We start from the raw sequence: 22982 nt of genomic DNA on the forward strand, positions 1-22982 counted from the left end.
AAGTGAATTAAACCTATATATTAAATTTACCTATTTAAAATGAAAAAAGCTGAACATTTAAAATATTAAGTTTTATTACTTGGATTGAAAAAATATGCACATTCATAAATTTATAGCCATGTATGTGACTTTTTAAATAATAGAAAAAAATGATACATTTTGTTATTGACCTAAAAGATTTACATATGTCATGATATCATTTTTGTGTTTATGTTGCCCACCTCCAAGGTTTAGACTGACTTTATACCAACATGATTATGTAGTCTGAACAGTTCATTGGTGTTATTTTAGATAAACAGAAGACCACAGAGTTTAAATCAACATCAGAACTGTGTCTTACCTTCTCCCCGGGGTTACTGCTGTAGAACATGACACAAGGGTACAGCTCGGTAGCATCGACATCCTCAAAGGCCAGTTTGGGTTCCTGCCACATAGAGCCACGTGGTTAAGAACATAAGCACATGTGACTTAAGATAAGACAGTTAATGTGCATTACAGCTCAGATTGTGATATGCAAGTTGGTAAAATGGTTGAGTATTTGTGTGTTTGTAAGTGGGCTGCATCACACCTCTCCGTTCTTGCCAAAGGACACAGTCCTGGCCTCCATGTCCAGCACACAGGTGATGTAGTCTCCCTGTGTGTAGCTGGACAGCGTGAGGGTCTGCTCTCCGTTATGGTAGAGGTTGCCGCTGTATGCGCGGTAGAGCCACATGTCGGCTGTTGTGCGGTGGTTGAAATCATGCACGGGCCAGCGTGACACACCTACACACGTTCCCTCATTTCCGCGATTCTCCTTCACGATATAGAACTAAAAAACAATTCATACACACTCTTATACTCACACAGCTTGATGCAATGCACATATTGTGCTACTGGCTTACATGAAGTTTGATTCAGAAGTCTGGGGCCAGTAAGACTTTTTAAAAATGAATTTAATCATTTTATTCAACATGGATTCATTAAATTAATCAAAAGTGACAGTAAAGGTTTTTATAATTTAACAAAAGATTTCTATTTTATAAATCTATTGAACTTTCTATTTATCTCAGAATCCTGGAAAAAATGATCACTGTTTCCACAAAATATAAAAAAAACTGCCTTTAACATAAATTCTTCTTGAGGACCAAATAAGCATTTTAGATGTATATTTATATATTTAATATTGAATTTACTGCTTTTACTGTAGTTTTGATCAAATAGTGTAGTTTTGACCCCAAACTTCTAAACTTCAGTATAAAAAATAAATAAATAAAGAGTGTGTGTAAAACCTTCCACTGGTAACAGCCAGAAGAAATGCCAGTGGAGGCCAGGCCGTAACCTTTGCCTCCACTGCCATGTGTCAATCCCTGTCCACTTTCCACCACACAGCACTGTGCCTTCTCAGGGTCAAAGGTTACTTCCTGGATAGGCAAATTTTCTTCTTCCTCCTCTGATTCACCCTAAAACAACAAGATGGCATTTAAAAGGCATTGGGTATGAGTACATTTTAAAGCATTACAACCTCTTACCCTGGACTGGCTGAATCTCCCTCACCTGTAGTTTGAGTTCCTGCTCTCGCTCTTTCAGCTGGATGGTGTGTTTGGCTTGAGCAACAGGTGCCTCCCACATACAATCTGAGAGCAGCGAGAACAACCTCTCCACCACCTACCACACAAAGACAAATGAAACTCTGCAACTTGTATTCCATGATATAAAAAAAAAACAAGAAAAAGAGAGAGAGAGCACAACAGAGGTGTGAGGAATAAGACCTGGGTCATCTGATGGTCCTCCACGCTGCTCTCCCAGGCAGGAAGCACAGCTTCCAAAACATGCAGGGCTAACAGCCGTGTCCTCAAATTACCAACCAGCGGAATGCCTGAAAATACATACATTTAACTAATCGAACAACAATCACACAGACAAGGCGATGTGGTCGGGACACTGATGTACTACCTGAACAGCACTTCTGAGCAGCAATGTTGAGAAGGACTTCAGTCCATTTAGGAGAGGCCATCTTGGACTGAATGGCTTTAGAAGAGACGACTCGCCGCAGAAACACCAAGAAGTCTCCGAGGTGCAGCTCTGCTGTGTGTCTCTTACGTAACAATGCTACACCAAAATAAAAGCAATATATAAAAAACACGAAATAAAGTAACTTACTGAGAATATTGCGGTTGAGCTGCAATTGTCCTACCTCGATAATCTTTTTTCTGAGCATCTGCGCAGTCGTCAGTCTTCTCCTGCAGCTCTGTACTTGCACTGAGTGTGCTTCCAGCAGCCTGAGCCAGCAGAGTCTTCAGCTGACTGCACAGGAGATCCAGCAGAGCCTGGACCACCTTAGGACCCAACCGGTCTGCATATGTGCTGATGAAAAGACAAGAAAGAGCAAAAGTTTATAGATCGGTCTTCTGTGCTCCTGCTAAGATAGATATTTACAATGTGATGTGTTCTGATGAATTACACTACAGAGTTTGAGGTTGGGAAGATGTTTTATGTTTATGCTCATCATGACTGCATTTATTTGATCAAAAATACAGAAACAGTATTATTATAAAACATTATTTGTGTTTTAATATATTGTTAAATGTAATTTATTCCTGTGATGGCAAAGTTGGATCTTCAAAGAAACAATATGCTGATTTTCTGCTCAAGAACCATTTGAAAACACTTGTGCGGTTTCATAGTTTTGTGATATTTCTAAGGATTCTTTGATGAGTAAAACAGCATTTATTTGAACTAGATCTTATGTAACACTGTAAGAGTCTTTTACTGTCACTTCTGATGAATTGAATGTATTAATTTCCGTAAAATATTACATACCCCAAACCTCTGAATGGTAATGTAAACAATATGCCAAAATCTCACAGTGGGTCTAAAGAACATTCATGGAGTAGCATCATAATTTAAAACATACACCATTTGAGTTTCAGATCAGCTATGAAAAATCTGGTTTTAACAATCTGCGAGAGAACCGTGCTGTACCCGGTGCTGATGGCTAGTATCTGTAGCAGTCTGGTGCTGGCCACTTTGAGGGCAGTGCTGAGCTGAGAGCCTGCAGGTTTGTGCAGGAGCTGCAGAGTCTGTCCAAGCAGGGTTTCCGTTCCACAAAGCTGAGAGAGAACATCCAAGAGACCGCTGGAGATAGCCAATGATACATCGACAGGCTGGTATCGCACACTTAGAGCAAAGACCGTCACCAACAGCAGCCTCTGCTGGGCCTCTGTAAACACACACAGCATTGTGAATATACTGTATGTGTTCAGCATAATGTTTGCTGCATAAATGAATATACTGAATGTGTGCTCGAATGCATTACCTATGTGGTGCTTGTTTGCTTGCAGGGCTCTCTCTAATGTAACTGACAGCTGCTGATAAATCTTATGAACAGCTGTCTGAATGTCCATCTGTAAACTTTTCTTGGCTGCTCTGACTCCATCCTACAAAGAATGATAAAAAGAAATGCAGAGCAAAGCATTCAAAATGATTTATCATAACATTTCAGTTCTTCAAACTCAGTTAATTGTTCAATATGTGTTAAAGCAAGACGACTGAATTGCTCGCAGACATTCTGATCAATTGTATGGGTCTTTATAGCTACTTTTTCAGTAAGGCCTCATGCCCATAAATTAGCACCTATTAACTACAAAGATTATCAACGATGTTTAAAAACTCAATTTGAAGCTTGTTATCCACTGATAATGGTCATAAATTAATGTTGAACAGTATGACACGCATTTAATAAAAGATTTTCTCTTCTTCAGTAGCTCTGAAACAAGTCTAAGATTAGATCCATGCAACAATTACCTGGTAATGGTGCAGTTGGACACTCTCCCCTTTTGGCCCCCCATTGCAGACAGCACCAAGGCCAAAACATCCCGACAGGAACTGCAGTCTGACTGATGTTAGCAGAGAGGCAGAGTGAAAACTGAGGCCCGTGCGTCCAGCTCCAGCTCCACCTCCAGCGCCTGCCTGACTGCTTTTCTCCTCCATCCCAGAAATCAACACCACAATCTGGTGAAGGGCCTCCAGACGCAACTATATAAACACACAAAACACAACCATAAAAGCACAAGATAAACAAAGTCTGTGGGTGGAAGTGAAGACAGTTATCTGACAAACATACCTCCGCTCGACTCTGTTGCTGCTCCATGGCTATTATAATGGCCTGTGGGCTGGTGGACACGCTCTCTTCTGGTTCCTTAAACGCAGGGACATTCCCAACATCTCCACTGATGAAGTTCACTATGTTCTCGATGAGTGCATGGAGCCTGAATGAATGGCTCAGATCGAGGTCCGACTCCTCGTAGGATTGTGGAGAGCTGTACAAACCCTCGCGAGCAGAGCGTCCTCCAAACCAGTCAGCAGAAGAGTCTGGAGAACTGTACAGAAAGCCTTGGAGAAGAAAAAAATTATTAAATAATTATATAATTAGAAAACTTTATAATTTATGTCCCATGTACATTTATTACATTTAATTATACAGTATTGTGTTGTTTCTCATGTGGCTTCTATGAAACTACTTTTTTCTGTAAAGAAAAGCTATTTGCATGACATGGGTTTATGAAGTACTCCAAAAAAGATGAACTCGTGTCACTCGAACACAACCTCAGTGCCAACCCGAAGCGGTCACATTTAATTTTTGATTTTCATTCATAGATACAGAGTGTGCTGGAAGTGATGGGAATGCCATATTCTGCTAAGAAGCCAGAATTTCAACAACAGAGTGAATGCTGAAATCTGCGCTAACACATTCCTGTCATTTTTAAGATCTCAAAGACCTTTAGTAGTTGGTTTAGGTGTGTTTTAATGTGGTTTCAAATTCTCAACACATCAATGGATCACATCGATGTTCTTACATTTTCAGTCCTGATTTTAAGGGAAAATCGATGGAATTTGGCTCTATTTATTAGTAGCTGAAAACATTATCAACTTATTTTGTAAAAGAGCCTTCCAGATATAGAGGCTAATGTAGATAAAAAAAAATTTACAATCTCCCACTTGCTGTTTATTGTACTACAAAAAAAAATTTTTTAAATTACAGTTTACAGTACATACAGATAAGAAAATGAAAGCAAAAGCAGCTTAAATGGCATCCTATAATCTACTGCTCAAATCCTTGTCTATATTTATTTTAACACCCCTTTTATAATAAAGGCCATCAGAACTGATGGCAAATTTCCAGTAAAAGAAAACGAAACAAAACTTGTGTATGATTTACAAGTGAAATGTGAAAAGGATCGGCTGAACAGGTCAGACAGGTATTTGAGTTCTGCCATAAACTGTGCTTTTCTCGTGTGCAGGACTGTACATGAATAAGAATAAGGAATAAGTATTATGCGAGTAGTATTTTATAGAATTTTTTTTGCTGTTGCACATTTTGGGCTTTGGGAATAAATCTGGCAACGCATGAAGAGACTATAAAGATGCCAGCCGGAATCCTCAGTCATCTTATTTCATGGACTCATTTAGCCACGTAGAAAAAAAATAGATGGACACACAGAGCTGTCAGAGATACATTACATGTGTACACAGATAAGACTTTTTCACAAATATACAGATTAAGGGAGTAGCAAAGTATGTTAAAGGCGGGGCGTTACCTCTTTTTTTAGGAGTGAAGGCTAAATCCAGATCCACATTCCTCCTCACGTTCTGAAACAGGTCACACAGGCAGGTTACATAACTGCACTTGATATAGTTATATATCAAGCAAAACAGATAAGGCAGTGTGTGCATGTGTCACATCTCACCAGTGAGTATCCCTCCTCATCAGACTCTGGCTGGGACAGATCAGACTCACTCCTGGATTTTGTGAGTCTGTAGCTAGGACTGCTCTGGATGGACCGACTCTCTGCTGAAAGGCTCTCACTCCTACACACAAAATAAAAATGGGAAGTTACATGTCCTGTGAGCGGACATAATCGTGTCCTTCAAATGTAATCTAAATATAAATTAATACCACTAATGAAGAAAGTTTTTTTTTTAATTATGTATCAGAGTAACCGCTAAATATTTTTTGTGTATTATTGCAATTGTGTCAGCTCTTCAGAATTAGGGCAGCACACAAGGTCCCTTGCAACTGCATAATGTGAAATCTAGAAAAGTAGGTCAGGCATTCCTGGGCAGGACTGGTAGAGCCGGAGCAGACTGGAGAGGTGAACGAGTTCAGTGAGACCTTCAGGCTCTAAAGATAAGGGTTATGATTCACAAGACTTAAGTCATGCTTGCACATGTTAAATCAGCTAAATGTACTCACCTCGTCATAAACCCGCCTGCGTCCGGGTTGACCCCACCTGTCAGGGGTTGCTGATTGATGTTCTGAGCGAGCGGTGTGCTGACGGCCAGCAGGAGCATGGCACAGCGGTGGATGACAGCATTGCACGCGGTGGTATAAAGATCCTGTCCCTCCTGAGGGGTCGTGCTGCTCCTGCGCTCCGGACCGGGCTGAGCCGGCTCGTCCTGTACGCTCATGCTTCCGGTTCGATCTCGCTCCCTTCCTCGCGCCGCCTCCCGTACTGATAGGAAACATTGAAAGATTTCTGTGTCCGCCAAGACATAAGACACAGAGCGGCCAGGTTAGGGAAGCAGCCAAGAAGCTTGACGTTAACGAAGTGTTTTATTAGTATATGTATCCTTGGTAAGCAAAGGACAGGAAGAACCTTTTGAATAGTAGTGTACTTTGAGTGGTGTGTTCTCGAACAATGTTCACCCAATTCTTTATTATATCTTTAATGTAATCTAAACTTTAAAATAAAAATTTTGTAAAATAAATTTTAAGTAATAAATTAAAACTGTCATTATTTACTCATCTTCATGTCACTGCAAACCTATAGTATATGCTGTAATTTTCTTATGGATATTGACAGCAGAGTAAAAATTCTATTTTATTCCACTAAATATCTCACATGGTTTTAGAATGATAAGAGGGGAAATAAACAATTAAAGAATACACATTTTTAGGTGTCATTACTAAGATTTCAAAAAAAGGAAAAAGTGTGTAAGAATGTGTGTGACAGCTTAGCTCACTGCCACCCAAAGCATCAGCCAACATCAACACACACACACACACGCACACACACACACACACACACACACACACGCACTACACAAACATCAGAACTCACTTCCTGCGGTCATGACTTCATGCTCTCTTTCCTCCTCATCATCTTCCTGCTCCTGATGACCCTCTTCTCTTTCTCTTTCTCTTTCTCTCTCTCTGTCTCTCTCCTCCAGCTCAGCCTCTTCGTCTATAGTTCGGGTGAAAGAGTGTTCCTGTGGGTCCATCTCCACAGAATCCACATTATCAGAGATCTGCATTCAGGAAGATAAATGGCATTACATATACCGTAATGGGATCCAACATTAAAATTCTATGATTTTTCTAAGATCTTAAAGGAATTAGTTACTTAAAAACATAAAAGGGGGGGGGGGGGTTTAATTGTAATTTCATGTTCTTCAAAGATTCAAGTTTTCAAATCAAACTGTTATATTGATAATATAATAATAATAATAATTTTTTTTTATTTAAAAAGAGTCATACCCTGCGTTCTCGTGATGACGAACGGGTCTGGATGAGCTCCATGTTCTTACAAGCCAAGAGCCGATTCCGCACCTTATACACACAGCGATACACCTCTGCCAAGAGTTTACAAGGCTGATACCTGTAGGAAGACAGAAAACAGGAAAGAAATTCTTTATTATGGTAGTCAAGTCACCTTTATTTATATAGCGCTTTAAGCAACAAAAAAAAAGTGTCCACGGTGTAGTATTGTATTGAAGTTAAGTAGAATTTAATGTCATACCTCCCCTCTCCACACGCCTGTCCCAGCAGCCCTGTGTGTTTCAGCAGGACAGCAAGCACAAAGCGGGACACTGTGTCTAACAGAGCCTCATTCGGCAATGATGCACTGTCCCAATCTACACACACACAAAAGACTAAATTACCATGTGATCTAAGACATTTCTTTGCACAAATGAAAAGTGGATAGTGCTAATTGCAAAATTAGTTTTGCTTTAAACCCATAACTGTCAAGTTCAATTACTGCAAAGTTATGATATTTTGTGCCATAAAGAACTGGTTTATGGACAGCTGTAACATAACAGAATATGAATGTTAACTGCTTTTTTATTGAACTGTAACCTGATTATGGGAATTATGGGAAAATACTCTAAGCTTAATTATATGACAGAACTACTACATTCTGAAACTGCTTTGCTATTGCAGGAGATTTTTATATTCACATAGATAATGCAGAAATCAAAACTACAAAATACATTTGGACCTTTTTAAACACTTTTGAACTGATTCATCATGTACACACTCTAGATTTACTCATCAGTAAAGGTCTAAACATTTCATCCATTGTTATTAAGGATGTAGCACTATCTGATCTCATCTGTATTTTCTTTGATATATTGATCTCTGCAACCACTGAATCTAGATTGGTATCTGTCAGAAATAAGATACATAAAAAAAAAAGAAAAGAAAAAAAAAACTAGTTTTTTTTGTGTAGGCTATATCTCTAACTCCAAGCATTTCTGCAGACTCCGTTGATCTTTTCCTTAATTCCTTTAACTCAAAAGTTAAGAATGTTATTCATGATATTGCTCCTGTAAAACTCAGTAAAAAGTAAAAATCACCTTGGAGAAAAGTCAACAGCAGTTCATTGTCATTGAAAAGACAATGCAGAAAAGAGGCGGAAGACGAAACCTGAAATTCACTATAGCATCTACAAAGACAGTCTTCATGCTTTCAATGTGAAACTAGCCACAGCTAGACAGACGTTCTTCTCAAACCTTATAAACTGTAACTTAAACAAAACTCACACTTAATTTGCTACTGTTGAGGGACTGACAATTCATGTATTGTGAAACTGCAGCTTCATGCTAACGCAAAATAAATATGATCTGTATTCTTCAGACTTCCATTTTTTTTTCTGGTTCTACACAGTCAATCCGTTTTGCAGTTCTTTAAACTGTTGTTTTCACTTGAAAATCACTGTTCACAGACTTGCAGTGCTTTTGACCATATTTCGGCAAAAACAACGTGCCAAAAGTGTAAGCATGGCATGCAAATTTAATTTACACTTATGTACACTTCCACAAACATTACTCTGCGCATGCAAATCTTTATGACATAATTTTACCTTCATACTGTCCAATCTGTCCAAACTGATTGCACTGTTCATTTCCTATTTTTAATGGATTTAAATAAATTTTAAATACATTTTTTAATCATTTTAAAGTGATTTTTTTATGATTATTTTACTTCCTTTTATGTAAAGCACATTGAATTACCATTTTGTATGACATGTGCTATATAAATAAACTTGCCTTGCCAAATCAGCTACAAGACGAAGAAGTTGTGTGTAGTGAAATTTTGAATCAGTGAGATTTCCCTGTGGGTTGGGCTACCCAACACCACAGAAATAGAAACCATTATAAGATTTCCATAGGGCAATGCAAAGCTAATCATCAATTAAATATTTATACTCTTAATACTACTGCCATATTCCTCAATATATGTTCTGTTTTTGTGTCCTACCCTTGCTGATGGCATAGTCCTGCATGTTTGTCCACAAGCTGTGTGTGGGCTCTTTAGTTGATCCAAGGGACAAATCAACCAGCACACTCATGTCAGCATGCAACTGACAGTCGAATGGTCTTTGCTCCTCATTTCCACACAGAGCCACCTCCAGCAAAGAGCTAATACACACATCTGAAACACATATGCCATTTCAGCTTAACCAACACAAAACAGTTTTACTTCCATACATTTCATAATAAAATAAGACCTTTATTAATAATAGAAATTACAGTGCATGTGCATACCAAGCTGGGGTATATCAGTCTGCAAGCCGTTACTAAAAAGCGGTGTTTTTAGCCAATGGGTGGTGTGCCGTTCCTCTGGTGAGGGCGGGGCTCCCTGCAGCATTCCTCCGAGACAACGTCCAACCAGCAGCGCTACTGTACGCTCCAGATCCACCAACCACACCCAGCACTGTGCTGGTACTGACACACATACTGGATCAACCAGATCTGGAGTGCCTACAGGAAGAAGGATAAGAAAAAATAGTCTTAAGTTCAACTTAATGAGAGAAGAGTGGTTCTTGAGTGGCTCTCAAACAGGGGGATGGGCAAATTCCCATGGGGCACACAAGATTGCTTAAAATGATTAAAGGGGGGTGAAATGCTCGTTTTCACTCAATATCCTGTTAATCTTGAGTACCTATAGAGTAGTACTGCATCCTTCATAACTACAAAAAGTCTTTAGTTTTATTATATTCATAAGAGAAAGATAGTCTGTACCGGGCGTGACGTGTGGGCGGAGCTAAAGAATCACGAGCACCAGTAGGCTTTTGCGTTGAGAGCATTTGGAAGCTGTGACATTACCGTGAGGAAAAAACCATCATCCAAAACAAACCATGGCTAACAGTCAGATTCAGCCGTTTATTTATGATCCAGAATCAGATGCTGAAACTGAACGAAAGCAGCAGCAGCAGCGACTCGCTCCGAGCAGGGATCGAACCCGGGTCTCCGATGGGAGGCGGACGCACTAACAAGGAGGCAGAGAAAAAAAATAAATAAAATAAAAAAATAAACTCCATCCACTGGTCCCTTAATGCTGTTTTTTCTTAGGTAATCTGTGCAGGGTTGTCTTGCCCTGGCAACCAAAAACACACTCCTTTTGTGACTTTTCGCGACGCTCTCGCTCTGATCAGTGAATGTCTGTGCTGCTCAGCCTCGCTATACGGGAGCGCGCGCTCTTCCGGCAGAAGTGCGTCAGGACCCATATAAGGAAATTCCGCCCCATCTAACGTCACACAGAGTCGTACTCGAAAAAAACTTTCCGAAACTTGTGACAAACCGGCAGGAGTATTTTGGGAACAAAAATACTCCTTCAAACGTACAACTTAATTTTTGAAACTTTGTCCATGTTTAGCATGGGAATCCAACTCTTTAACAGTGTAAAAAAACTCGGTATGCTTGAAATAGCATTTCACCCCCCCTTTAAAGTTATATATACACATACATATACACATGTGTGAGTGTGGGTATTGTAATATTAATAATTGAAACTTAAATTAGCTATTTATCATATGAATGTGAAAATCTGACCATGTAGTGGCCACTGCAGCTCCTGTTCCTCCAGAGGTGTGGCGGCAGGCAGAAGTCTGTTGAGACGGTCCAGAGGGGGAAGCAGGTCTAAGAGGTAACTGAGTAGCGGCCGCGCCACCCAAACAGGCAACAACAGCAAGGACGTCACAATCTGACACAGCATGCTGCCCGCTGCAGACATGTAGATCACATCTGCCACAAACAAACACAGGCAAAATTAGCTGGCATTTCGATTTAGAGTTTAGCTTCAATGCAAGTGTGTACTGATATACCTCGCAGCTTCTCACGCACGCTGCCATTTCCAGAGCTTTCTTTTAGAAGAGTTGCGGAGCGATTATAGATATCTGTGGCATGAGGCAATAATAACTGCAGGTGTTTGTGGAAGAGGGCCACACTACTGGAGCCCTGAAAAACACAGGAAATCAGCTCACTCAGACCCAATAAACATGATTTTTCCAATAATTAAATTTGTGTGTGGATATGTATATGTAATTGTTTGTACCTCTGTAACACAGTTGATATGGCAATAGGCCAGTAGCTGCTTCTGTAAAGAGCAGAGCAGTTCATGGAGGTGAGCTGGTTGGCTGCTATCAGACGAAGATGTTTCCTGCAAGATCTTATCACTGTTCTTCTCCAGCTCTCCAAAAGCTTGGTCCTGTTAGGTTAATACACATACACACAGGAAAACAGGTTGAGAAGACATTCAGAGGTAGCTTTCACACTGTAAGTGTATTCTTTACAATCAATCTGAAGAATTCTTTACTCTATGAACTGAATAGAATGAAAGCATGAAAGTGCTCACTGAATCAACACATCAAGTCACTTACTAGACTGCACATTATAACTACTTTTAGTGATGACAGTCTCGAAGTGAAGCAAGCACTTTTTGCTGGCAACAGGATAATTTAACATAAGCGTGTAAATCAAGATAAAGATAAAACAAATTTGGCTGTCAGCGCAAACATGGCCTCAAGATCTTTATCAGCAGAACTGACCGTATAAAAGCCCAGGTTCCTGAGTAGTGTTTTCATAAGGATCTCTGCCAAGTGTGTGTCAGGATGTGTATCAGAATGAGTGCCAGGCACATGCGTAGAGTCGGATGGTAGAGCGGGAGGCTCGGAGGCATCTGGAGGACAGCTGTACCCCAGCAGAGATGCCACATGGGTGTGATCCTGCAGACTAGTGAGGATTATGTCCAGCTGCATCCTCTGTGACAAAAAAAAAATGCACATATGACTGACAGATTAACTTAAATTGTCTATTCTTTTCAAGCAGGCACAAATTCATACCTGTCCTTTAGAGAGGTTCTCCCAGCGGTCTGGTCCTTGAGGAAGGAGCGAGTGCAATAGCTCCATTCTCTCTCTCAGAGGAGGCAGCAGCATCGTCGCTCCCACGGACAGAGTCTCGATGACAGCCTACAAAATACAAACATTGATCAGAGAAAAATACAGGCCACAGTAAACCATCACAGCAACAAATATGTGGAAAAACACAAGCAAACACAGACCTCCTGGATTTCATCCGGCACTGACGCATCCATCAGTCTGAAAAGCAGATTGCGAAGTGGCCGCGCTTGCCGTCCCAAGATACTGGTGGCCACACCACCTGCCAGCGCTAGAGCCAGGTGATTGGACAAGAGCCGCAGACATAGTTTCAAGAAGTTATGATGCTCCCTGTTGGCCCAAAAACAAGTTTACTCCCTCTGTGGTGCAAGAAAACACACACTCAATATTTAATAACCCCTTAGGATGGGTTAGAAAATCAATTGAAACTTGATCTCAAATAAACAACATTAGTAGCAGCTTTAATTCTCCAGTGATATTTAATGGACTAAAAAACAAGGCAGGCTTCACTCGTCTATAGACCTTAGTCAGGTTAGACAACATTTTACATTTTTACACAGATGAAAACGAGGCTATAAAGGAGATATTTACTGCAATTACAATGGCACAGATGTTTATAGAGTTTTGTCAACCTTTGTTTTGTTTTTTTAAAGATAGCCAAAAAATCAAACCATTCAATGCACTATACTTCTATTTCACACAGCCTCATTTTCATTAAATATGGTGCCCTCCTGACTAAAGTCAATGGTGGTGGCAGAACACATACTTGGAAGATGGGAAAGGCAGAGGTGGGATTTCGTTGTTGATACCGTCACAGTATCGTTCCAGAAATGAGCGCAGGTGAGAGAACGTGCTTTCTTCTAGGTCCACACAGTATGGCCTATGCCAGGCCACCACCTGCCTGTATACATGCACACAAGATTCCTTACTTAGATATGGAAATATCATAGAAAAAGCAGAACAAGACAAAATAAAAAAAAACTTCTTGCCATAGGAATCAACAAACTTAATGCAACAAATGCCTATTAAATATATTGTGCATTTATTTGCAAAGTAAAGATCATAAAAGGGTTCGACAGACTTGCTAACCTGTCTCTTGGGAGGGCAGTCCATGCCAGGCTGTGGGAGGTGCCGGCAGAGATCTGCTGAATGGCCACTCCATCTAAACCAATCACCTTCTTGGGTTTGGTGATTGGCCCAGTGGAATTCCCTTGACCGCACTGGCCCATGGAGTTATTGCCCCAGGCATACACCTCATTGTCTGTAACAAAAACATCCACACGGAAAAAAAGAAATGAAAGAGCAACTATTCATCATTACTGCATATCATTTTACAAGTCATATTTCAGTTTTATACATTTTGAAAAGCAGATGTGTGAGACTAGCATGACCATTTTACAATGCATGTGAACAACACGTTCAGTTTAAGTACACAGCGTCAAATTGTCTGTGACCTCATGTGTGAGGGCCCCTTGCTTCACCTTATCTGAGTCTGACTCAGCACATACCCTTCTGCTACTAATCTGACGGCCTTCTCTCGCTCTCTCTCCTCTATCAAAAACTACAGCCCCATAAAAAAACAACTCACAAAAAAAGCACCTAATCACCAGCCATTGGTAACAGAGTTTACAATATAATTCTATAATGCTTTATGCAATACACGGAAAGTTAAAATATTAAAGTGAGAATCACAAAACTAACCGCACTGCATAGACCTTAATCAGGTTAGGTGCCATATTGAATATAACACAAATGACAATGAAGCTGTGAGGGAGAGACTTAGTCTTTACAATGGCATGCACTGTGCATAGATCATGTCATTTTCACAACTTTTAAAACAGTTTTATGAAAAGTTTGTTTATTGAAGGTTATTTCTGAAAGCTATTTTGCCAGATGAACAATTGGTATGCTGTTAAATAATAACAATCACTCAATTCAGTGGTGTGCAGTGATCCCTTACCATGTGATAAAGCAAGGCAGTGGCTGTCTCCTATGGAGATGTCTACCACTCTGGTTGTGGCAAGTTCCTCAATCAGTTTTGGCCTAAGCGCAGTGGCCTCAGATGAACCACAGCCAAGACAAGCACCACAGCCCCAAGCATAAACCTGCACAACAAATACATAGATAACAGTGTGTTTATAATGAATATACACACTACACTGAGACATAAGAATCAACCTGAACTCATAACTGCCCTTTATTTTTGTAATCTATCATCAAAACGTATTAAACAGTGGCTTATGTCTCATACCTGACCAGTAGAGGTGAGGGCAAGAGATGACTGGCTGCCAGCACAAACTTTGCGTATGAACATTCCCTGGAGCGCCTCCACCACTTTGGGTTTATACACACGATTGGTATCACCATGACCCAGTTTCCCTGCAGATAAACAACAGTGAAGGTGTAATAGCCTTCCACTAATCTTTATCAACACATATAAACAGCAACTTCACAAACAATAATTACTAGATGCGTACAAAGTAGAGACTCAAGCACATCTTGATGCAGCTGATGGCAAAGTGTGTGGTGTCAGGCACGCACTATAAATACAGTAGGACCCTTTCAAATGTCTCTTCAGAAGAACAAGTGACGAAGGTTAACTCAACTCACCATTGTCTCCACCTCCAAAGGACCAGACCGTACGCCCATCTTTAGACAGCGCAATGGTGTGGGAGCTTCCACAGGACACCTCACCTACATTACTGATGTCTTTCACTAGCGTAGGGATGTTCCGACTGTTACTGTCGCCATGACCTACAAGTGTAGACAAATAAAATCAATGATACACAAATACAAATGTCAACACTAAAAGAAGCAAGATACAATGTTACGTGCATTAGTTTACAAATATATGTATTTTTATCACAACAACTCACAAAAACAAAGTTTTAGCATGTTGATGGATATGACGATAGCTATTTTTCCATCCAAAGATGCAAATTTAACTTGGGCGCAAAACTGTAATATTGCATAAAACATCTGCGAATAAAGCACTGTTTCCATCCAAAGACTCAAAGAGAAGACAACTGTCACTTCTTGACAAACTGGCACAAAATATCTCTAAGAAGCCACTGAGCATAATGATTTTCCTTTGTAATAAATTACTTGCACTTCAGAGAGCAGACATGATACAATAAATGCGCTCATTGCTTTTAGAGGTGCATGCCTGCTGTTTGGGAACGCAGGCATGGAAGGCAGTAATTATACAGAAATACTTTGATGACAGCCTTTGTTCAGGCATTTCAGAATGACCAAAATAACATATAGATCCTGTGAAAAAGATCATTCCGCTGGTTAGTCAAGTCAAGTCATTTCCATTCAGCGTTTTTTTTATGCGATAATCCAAAATGCGCATTACAAATAGGTGGATGGAAACATAGCTACTGTTAATGTATTTGGTCCTGGCACTTTAGGTCTTCTACACTCAGTCTGTTGACATACTGCTGTGAGCATATAAGATGTGCTGCTGCATAAATAGGCATACAAGATCCCTTAGCAGATCTAGACAGGTGGAGCTGGGGGAGGTGGAGGGTTTTTAGAGGAAATCTGACAGCACACTGCAGAACCAGCTTACAGTGAACAATGAACCAGACTATTTCAAGCAAGCTTATTGGCTGCCAGCTTGAGGTCAATCGATTTGTGTCATGTAATAAATGTTGTGATTGCTAAAGATGTATTTAGACATTGAAAAAAAAAAAAATCTGCATTTATTTTAGAAAAAAATGCATTAAAGGGAATAATTTTTTAATATTTTATTACAATTTAAAATAACTGTTTATTATATTAAAATATATTTTTTATTCCTGTGATGGCAAAGCTTCATTTTTAGCAGCCATTAATGTTTTTTATTTTTTATGAATGTGTGCAATAAATATAATATATAGACAATTATATACCTAATCTACCAAAGTCACCCTCTCCCCATGTGTAAAGCTCTCCATCCTCACTGACTGCAGCGCTGTGTCTATACCCTGCTGAAACACAAACCACCACCTACAAGCAAACACACAAGCAGCAGAAGACATTAAACATTTAAAAACACAGGTACATTTTAAGAGCACAAAAAGATTAAGTGATGCATAACTACTGCATGAATGTAGTACCTTTCCTTGAAGAGGGCCCTGTATTAGTTTAGGGTATTTCTGGGTAGAGCTGTTGCCATGACCCAGTTTGCCATAATCTCCATCACCCCAGCTGAACACTTCTCCCTCGCTAGTGAAAGCTAATGTGTGGCCATCTGAGCCTTTGGATGATGAAACTTTCTTAATGGCACGGTGAGGTTCAAAGGTCAGCTTCTTAAGAGTGGACTGGTTGTTTGAGTCACCCAGTCCCAGGCGCCCATAGCTGCCCTTCCCACACGCTCGGACTGAACCATCAGAGGAGATGACAAATGTGCAGTACTGGCCAGCTTCAATCTGAAGACACGAGATGTGGTCAGCAAGCATTCACTGTGAGCATAAAGGAGGATACTAACACTGACACTGTATGAATAATTAATATGAAATTGCTTTCTACCGTTTGTGCATCACTGAAGCTGGGAGCAAGTTTGGGCTGGAGGATTTTCTCTTGAGTGCCCTCCACAAGCTGGTGGCTGCTGTTGCTGCCCCACACATAGACCTCACAGGTCTCAGAAACCATGGCTGCCTCACCCGCCTGGATACTGTCTGGACTCGCACAAGTTCTTGAGTAGTCTGAAGCCATGCGACAGACCTATCAGGATATCAATTTAAAATCAAGTCAAAGTGTCAAACACATGGCCTAATTCTAGCCCACAGGATGATTTAAAAAAATAAAATAAATAAAACAACGATTCTAATGCAAAAAAATGGTATGATACATATTCCTAATTTTCTATTTTAGATACAACAGGACTGATTTGTTGTGCAGCGTGTTATAGCATGCATCTTAAAGCAGCTTCTCTTCTCTTCTAATTTTGGCAGTTAAAACTGGATTTACTGGATAACAAGCATCGGAGGACGCTCGCAGCATTAATGAAAAACAAGAACAAGTACAAGGAAATTATACACTGCAAGCAAATCTCTTAACTGTTTCAAGTCTGTACTGATACACATTCATGCATTACTGAAAAAATAAATAAGAATGAGTTTGACTGAAAAGCAGGTCTATAATCAAAATGATGTTTGGTTGCAAATTGCCATTTACATATAAAGTGGTCCTGCCAAGAGCAGTGACTGGTTTGAAAATTGTATTTATTAAACTGTATGTGCTTACTTTGGTTTTACCCCAATATTGGTTAGTTAAGCATCATAATTTTTATAAAATAATTTTTATAAAAATAATTGTCCTGCTTAAGGTGACATTTAGTCCAGTCTTAAAAAAAAGAGTTCAGTTAGCATTGGGGGGGTATCATAATAAAAATCTGAAAGCTATACCATTTAAGAAAGGGAAAAGTTAGCTGCACAGCATGTCAACATTATCCCACAAACCCCCAACTACATGAAAATGTGGCTAAACTGATTTACATTTATTTTGATCCAGCGTTATATGTATTGTAATGGTAATACATTGAGAATTGGCAGAAGCTGCCTACCGTTAAAAAATAAGAGAATAAACTGAAAATAACAAAGACTCTTTTATGCTGACAAATTACATTTCCAAATATTACAACCATTTCATTTTTATGAGATAATGAATAAATGTATATTGTTAATACTATTTGAAATATGAACAGTTAAAGATAATCCACACCAAATAGAAAATCATCTTAAAATCTATCAAACATAAGGCTTATGCAGAATGTTTATTTGTGCAACTCTCAATCATCGCTCTGCATCATATATTTCAGATAAACCTGACCAACAGCACAAAACTGCATATTTATTGCTCAGTTTGGGCCTCTGAATAAAAGTCTGAGCTCCATATTCTCATATTCTCACACTATAAGAGACTCAAAAGCCACATTTAAATTAAATTAATGCATTTAGCAGACACTTTTATCAAAAGCAACATACAATACATTCATGCTAAAATTTTTTACCTAACATGTATTACCTGGGAATCGAACCCACAACCTTTTGCAATGTTAACACAATGCTCTACCACTGAGCCACAGATCTCAATTTGTAATAAATATTTTTTTAACGATTATTTCTTTTAACAAATGTCTGGTTACATACAGTATCAAATCACCACACAGTTTTTCATTAGGCGATTCATGTGCAAAATGACATGGCCCTCTCTTATCCATACAACAAATTTTCATGAATATATTTATATTTGCATTTTACCTCCTCAAACAGGCAAAGTGCAGCCTCATACAGGGAACAGAGACCATCAGGTGTGCGTGTCGGCTCTCTCCACTGGCTACGATCAGCAGACGAACCCTACAACACCAGACATTCAGTCATTTGACAACATCCAGTGCTATGTAAAACAAAATATGAGTGTTGTAGTGAGCATGCACCAGTGAACGCCTCATTTGCATCAAAATGTTCATGAAGCAGTCGTATCCCATCAGCCCCTCCTGGCTCTGCTCCAGGCTGCTGACACCGGCCGATGCAGCAAGGGCCATCTCAACCCACTCCAGCAGGTAGCGCAGGGACCCTCGTTGCGCTGCCAATCCCAGCAGCAGCTCACACGCCAGCCTCCTCCCCACCACATCGGCCCCCGAGTTGCGCATGGTGACTCCTTTCAGGAACGTGGTGACCTGGGCCAGGCAGTCCAAACCCATCGGTGGAATCTTGCTTTCATTGGCCAAGGAGAGTGGCGGAAGGGAGCCCACCACTTCGATGGCTGTGGTGATGACATCGTTACAGAGGTTGACCCCTGGACCGGCCGGAGGAAGTGTCCAGCTCTGCCTGAGCAAAGCAAAAAGCAAACTAAGACCCGTTCGCACGCCCATCTCAATGAGGGCGTCTGTACTAGAGCGCGGCCGCTCGCTAACTGCTTGCAAGTCTGCAGAACCCAGAGTGTTTTCAGTTGAGTGCTGCTGCTGTTTGACCTTGCCCTTGTCATGGTATTTGTTGGAAAGTGCATAAAAAACCCGCTGCAGCACTAGCAGACGCTTGCGAAGGGCAGTGGCAAAGGGTGAATCAGAGCACACCGTCTTGGCCAGAGCAAGCTGACTAGCCAGCAGCGCATCAAGATAATGCTCCTGTTCATCACTGGACAGACACTCTCGCTCAAAGTCTGGCAGCTGAGGACCCTTCAGACATAGTACCTGCTGTGGGAGAAGAACCACCTCCTTATTGGCCAGCAGTTTGCCATAGAGAAGAGCGACGCCTTCACGGGTGGAGATTGACTCGCTGTCCTCAGCGATCCAGGAGCTGTTGAGGTGCTCCAACCATTTTAGTTTTACTGGTGGTATCATCGCAGCCATGGTGCCACCCTACAACCTCACCGTCACATCTGAGAGATGAAGAGGTACAGTGAATCTAGGGATGCAGCAATATTAATATTTAATAAAGATGGGTCAGTTATGTTTATAAATGGTCAATAGAAACATTCTATACTACATGTAGAGACAAAGGTAATCTAAAAAAGGGGAGAATGGGCACACACAAATAAATGGTTCTTTTTATATGGATCTATATTATTTTATGATATTTCTGACAGGTAATTATAAAACTACTGTTCAAAGGTTTGGGGTCAGTATGTTCTTTTTAAGGAATCAACATTTTTATTCAGCGAGGATGCATTGGATTGATGAAAAAAAATAACAAAAGAGAACTGTACTAATACTTTATTCACAATATGACTTTTTATTGTTTTTTGATCAAATAAATGCAGCATAAGAGACATCCTCTAAAAAAAAACTTTTGAATAGCAGGGTACAAAAAATATGGATTGATACAGATAAATTTTATAAATAAAATCTCTATTATCAGTCGATAACCTATATGGCTCTGATAGGTCATGCATCCCAAAGGGAATCAATTTAAAAATTAACTGTCTCACACACATTAGCAGAGAACCTTTTTTCACTAAGCAACTAAGCATTCTGATGTAACTGCTATGATGACACTCACTTGACATCTTGCCAATCCACTTATCAATGCCTGGAATCCGTTCAGCAAAATGACAACATGCATAAATGTAGGTCTTGAGTCATCCCATTGATTATTAACTTATTTATCTAGTCTAGTCAACTTTCATAAGCATGCCAGGATTAGACTTTTGCAGGTATGATTCTTAAACTATTGTTTGTTGAATCGGATCATAAACCTGACCAAAAGAAATAGACATACAGTATTTAATCTAATGTAATGCATGGTTTACACCTGAATGCACCATTTCAGCTTTGAACACCTTAATCTTGTTCAAATCATTTCATAAGCCTATGATAACATGTAATAAATACTATAATACTTAAGAACATGTTTCCAGTGGCTAAAATATCACTTATATGAGAGAGACAACATATGGTCATAGACAGCATTTTGATTAATGTAAAGGAAACTGGCTGTATATTACAATATGAACTACACATCAGCTTATCAGAATGAATAACAATAGACTATCAAATTCTTATAGCATGATATTATATTACACAATCCAACTTATAAAGTTCCAGGTTGTCAGCTAATACAGTTACAGCAGCAAATTAAGCTATTTAATCCATTGCTCTGCTCTAGACATTGTCATATCTTGCTAACAAGCACTTAAATTGTCTGAAAATTAAGGTGATTTTTCCACCATCTGTTTGCGTTGCAATGATTCACGGTGTTGGTTATTATGAGAATCTTGCGGTCTGCTTAATCATTCAGCTGGCTAACCCATGGCATCTCACTGCTCGCATAAACAGGTTCCCAAGAAACATCTGACTGCCCAAATCGTTATACGAGACCTGCAGCATGTGTGTTAAAGATATTTAAAAGAAATGTCTTACGGCGTTCACGTCTGCAAGGGAAGCGGAACTTACGTTAGCTTGTTAGCATTAGCTAACAGAACAGTATACACCAGCAAGCTAAACTAATGCACTAAACTGAAATTATTCACTAAATTTACGCCATATGCTGTGTGCCTAGACTGAATTATCACATTAAGAGAGCCTCAAGTAAAATACTTAACCGTCTTGGGAGTGTATGACTATATAGCACGGGTAGCTTGTCGCATTAGCCCAGCTGTGAAGCAGCTTGTCTATGGTTGCCAGGCTATGATCAACTCCCCTCCGCCACTTACTTTACATGAGTCAGCTAAGCTGCTGTTATTTCACATTAAAATCATGCACCCAAACATACATCTGCCCAATGTTGGAGGCATGCATTTGACAGAAAGGCTGTTACTATCACTGAAATGCAAGACAGTTCCCGTTTGAAATGGCTGGAACCTGTCGACTGCTGTGGTAATAAAGAACTGAAAAGGTGAGGCTGGAGCTTACCATAAACTGCCAAAGGCCTATTCAATGCATGAACGAAAGTGGCTTTCATGGTGATTAATGGTCCCTCGGCACCAGCATGTGACAGTGCATGACAGAAAAGGCTCGTAATCGCTGGGTTGAGGATCTGGTAAGGCTGAATAATTGAGAGTTGGGTGTGAGGAGAGCAGTGCTGCTCAATCCCTCACTACTCAGCTTCTTTTTAAATAAGCAGCAGGCTCATTGTTCAGTCCCTCCCTATCATTCACCACCCACTGCACAAAACAACAGCGCTCACAGCCCTGAGCGACTATGCATGCAGCCATACATTTACAGGATATTCTGTAATATGACTAGTCCGTTATTTGAAATGATCTGATGTAGATTCAACAGTATTCTCTTTTTCCCTCACACACAGAAACACAGCCAATATTCCCACTGTTATAATGTTTTTATTATTAAATAGGCCTACAATTGTATATTATTTATATACCATTATTGTATTTATTAGTATTTTGATTCATGTTTTTTAATATATTTTTTCAGTTCATGTTTTGTAATTTGTATATATATATATATATATATATATATATATATATATATATATATATATATATATATTAGTGCTGTCAATCGATTAAAAAAAATTAACTAATTAATCGCACAATTTTTTAAAATTAATCGCGATTAATCGCGATTAATCGCAATTAAAAGACTGAAACTTTTTGGATATTTAAATGTAAAATGTAAATAATTGATGTAAACTCAAGACAAAGAAACTATTTAAATTCAAAATATGATTGTTTATTGGAATTTTTGTTTAACTTGTAACACAGATTTTCTCATGTAAACAACATACCTGCAATAAACCATCAATATCCTCCAAATTAACTGTTGGCTTGAAAGCCATATTTATTACAGAAATAAAAACACAGGCATGTAAGTACCATTTGAATTTCAAAACAATCAATGCCAATAAAAAACAAAAATGATTTCCATGTTGAATTCTAAGTGGACTGCAAAAAAATTCCAAAGTATAGTCATTGCCAGTGCTTTAAGTGGGCCGGTATGCACTGGTACTCAGTACCGCCACTTCCAAATATAGCTCTTGAGCATACCGCCACCTCTCTTGCGCCCAGAACGTGCTTGTAGCGTACCGGTACGCTCATTTGGACATCTGTTTTAATAGAGGTTTTAATCTTTTACCTGCACCGCCGATTTTCAGAGCG

At 39.6% G+C, this 22982-nt stretch overlaps 1 protein-coding gene across 8 annotated transcripts in view; it reads right to left on the bottom strand.

The window, feature by feature from the left end:
- Positions 1–22982, bottom strand: part of LOC113049501 (probable E3 ubiquitin-protein ligase HERC1) — a 47139-nt gene that overhangs the window by 21645 nt on the left and 2512 nt on the right. For 3 of the 8 annotated variants that reach the window (XM_026211901.1, XM_026211900.1, XM_026211903.1), the window contains exons 1-36: positions 21778–22004; positions 18862–19805; positions 18686–18781; positions 16953–17147; positions 16541–16852; positions 16334–16430; positions 15048–15191; positions 14689–14816; positions 14398–14542; positions 13527–13698; positions 13204–13338; positions 12602–12767; positions 12384–12509; positions 12090–12302; positions 11597–11749; positions 11367–11499; positions 11095–11286; positions 9808–10023; positions 9521–9694; positions 7779–7893; positions 7517–7637; positions 7101–7287; positions 6233–6515; positions 5727–5847; positions 5577–5628; positions 4103–4371; positions 3784–4014; positions 3296–3416; positions 2962–3199; positions 2174–2343; positions 1933–2088; positions 1749–1855; positions 1534–1644; positions 1269–1439; positions 569–808; positions 341–424 (exon numbers count right to left, since the gene is read on the bottom strand). In XM_026211901.1, coding sequence (XP_026067686.1) covers positions 341–424; positions 569–808; positions 1269–1439; positions 1534–1644; positions 1749–1855; positions 1933–2088; positions 2174–2343; positions 2962–3199; positions 3296–3416; positions 3784–4014; positions 4103–4371; positions 5577–5628; positions 5727–5847; positions 6233–6515; positions 7101–7287; positions 7517–7637; positions 7779–7893; positions 9521–9694; positions 9808–10023; positions 11095–11286; positions 11367–11499; positions 11597–11749; positions 12090–12302; positions 12384–12509; positions 12602–12767; positions 13204–13338; positions 13527–13698; positions 14398–14542; positions 14689–14816; positions 15048–15191; positions 16334–16430; positions 16541–16852; positions 16953–17147; positions 18686–18781; positions 18862–19776 — 6489 coding nt within the window. In that variant the 5' untranslated portion in view covers positions 19777–19805; positions 21778–22004. Of the gene's footprint in view, positions 1–340; positions 425–568; positions 809–1268; positions 1440–1533; positions 1645–1748; positions 1856–1932; positions 2089–2173; positions 2344–2961; positions 3200–3295; positions 3417–3783; positions 4015–4102; positions 4372–5576; positions 5629–5726; positions 5848–6232; positions 6516–7100; positions 7288–7516; positions 7638–7778; positions 7894–9520; positions 9695–9807; positions 10024–11094; positions 11287–11366; positions 11500–11596; positions 11750–12089; positions 12303–12383; positions 12510–12601; positions 12768–13203; positions 13339–13526; positions 13699–14397; positions 14543–14688; positions 14817–15047; positions 15192–16333; positions 16431–16540; positions 16853–16952; positions 17148–18685; positions 18782–18861; positions 19832–20425; positions 20633–21777; positions 22005–22982 lie in introns of those variants that run through there. The other 5 variants (XM_026211896.1, XM_026211902.1, XM_026211897.1 and 2 more) reach the window with 5 other exon arrangements.

The sequence above is a fragment of the Carassius auratus genome, chromosome 30, assembly GCF_003368295.1.
Source record: "Carassius auratus strain Wakin chromosome 30, ASM336829v1, whole genome shotgun sequence".
In the NCBI taxonomy this organism is placed as follows: domain Eukaryota; kingdom Metazoa; phylum Chordata; class Actinopteri; order Cypriniformes; family Cyprinidae; genus Carassius; species Carassius auratus.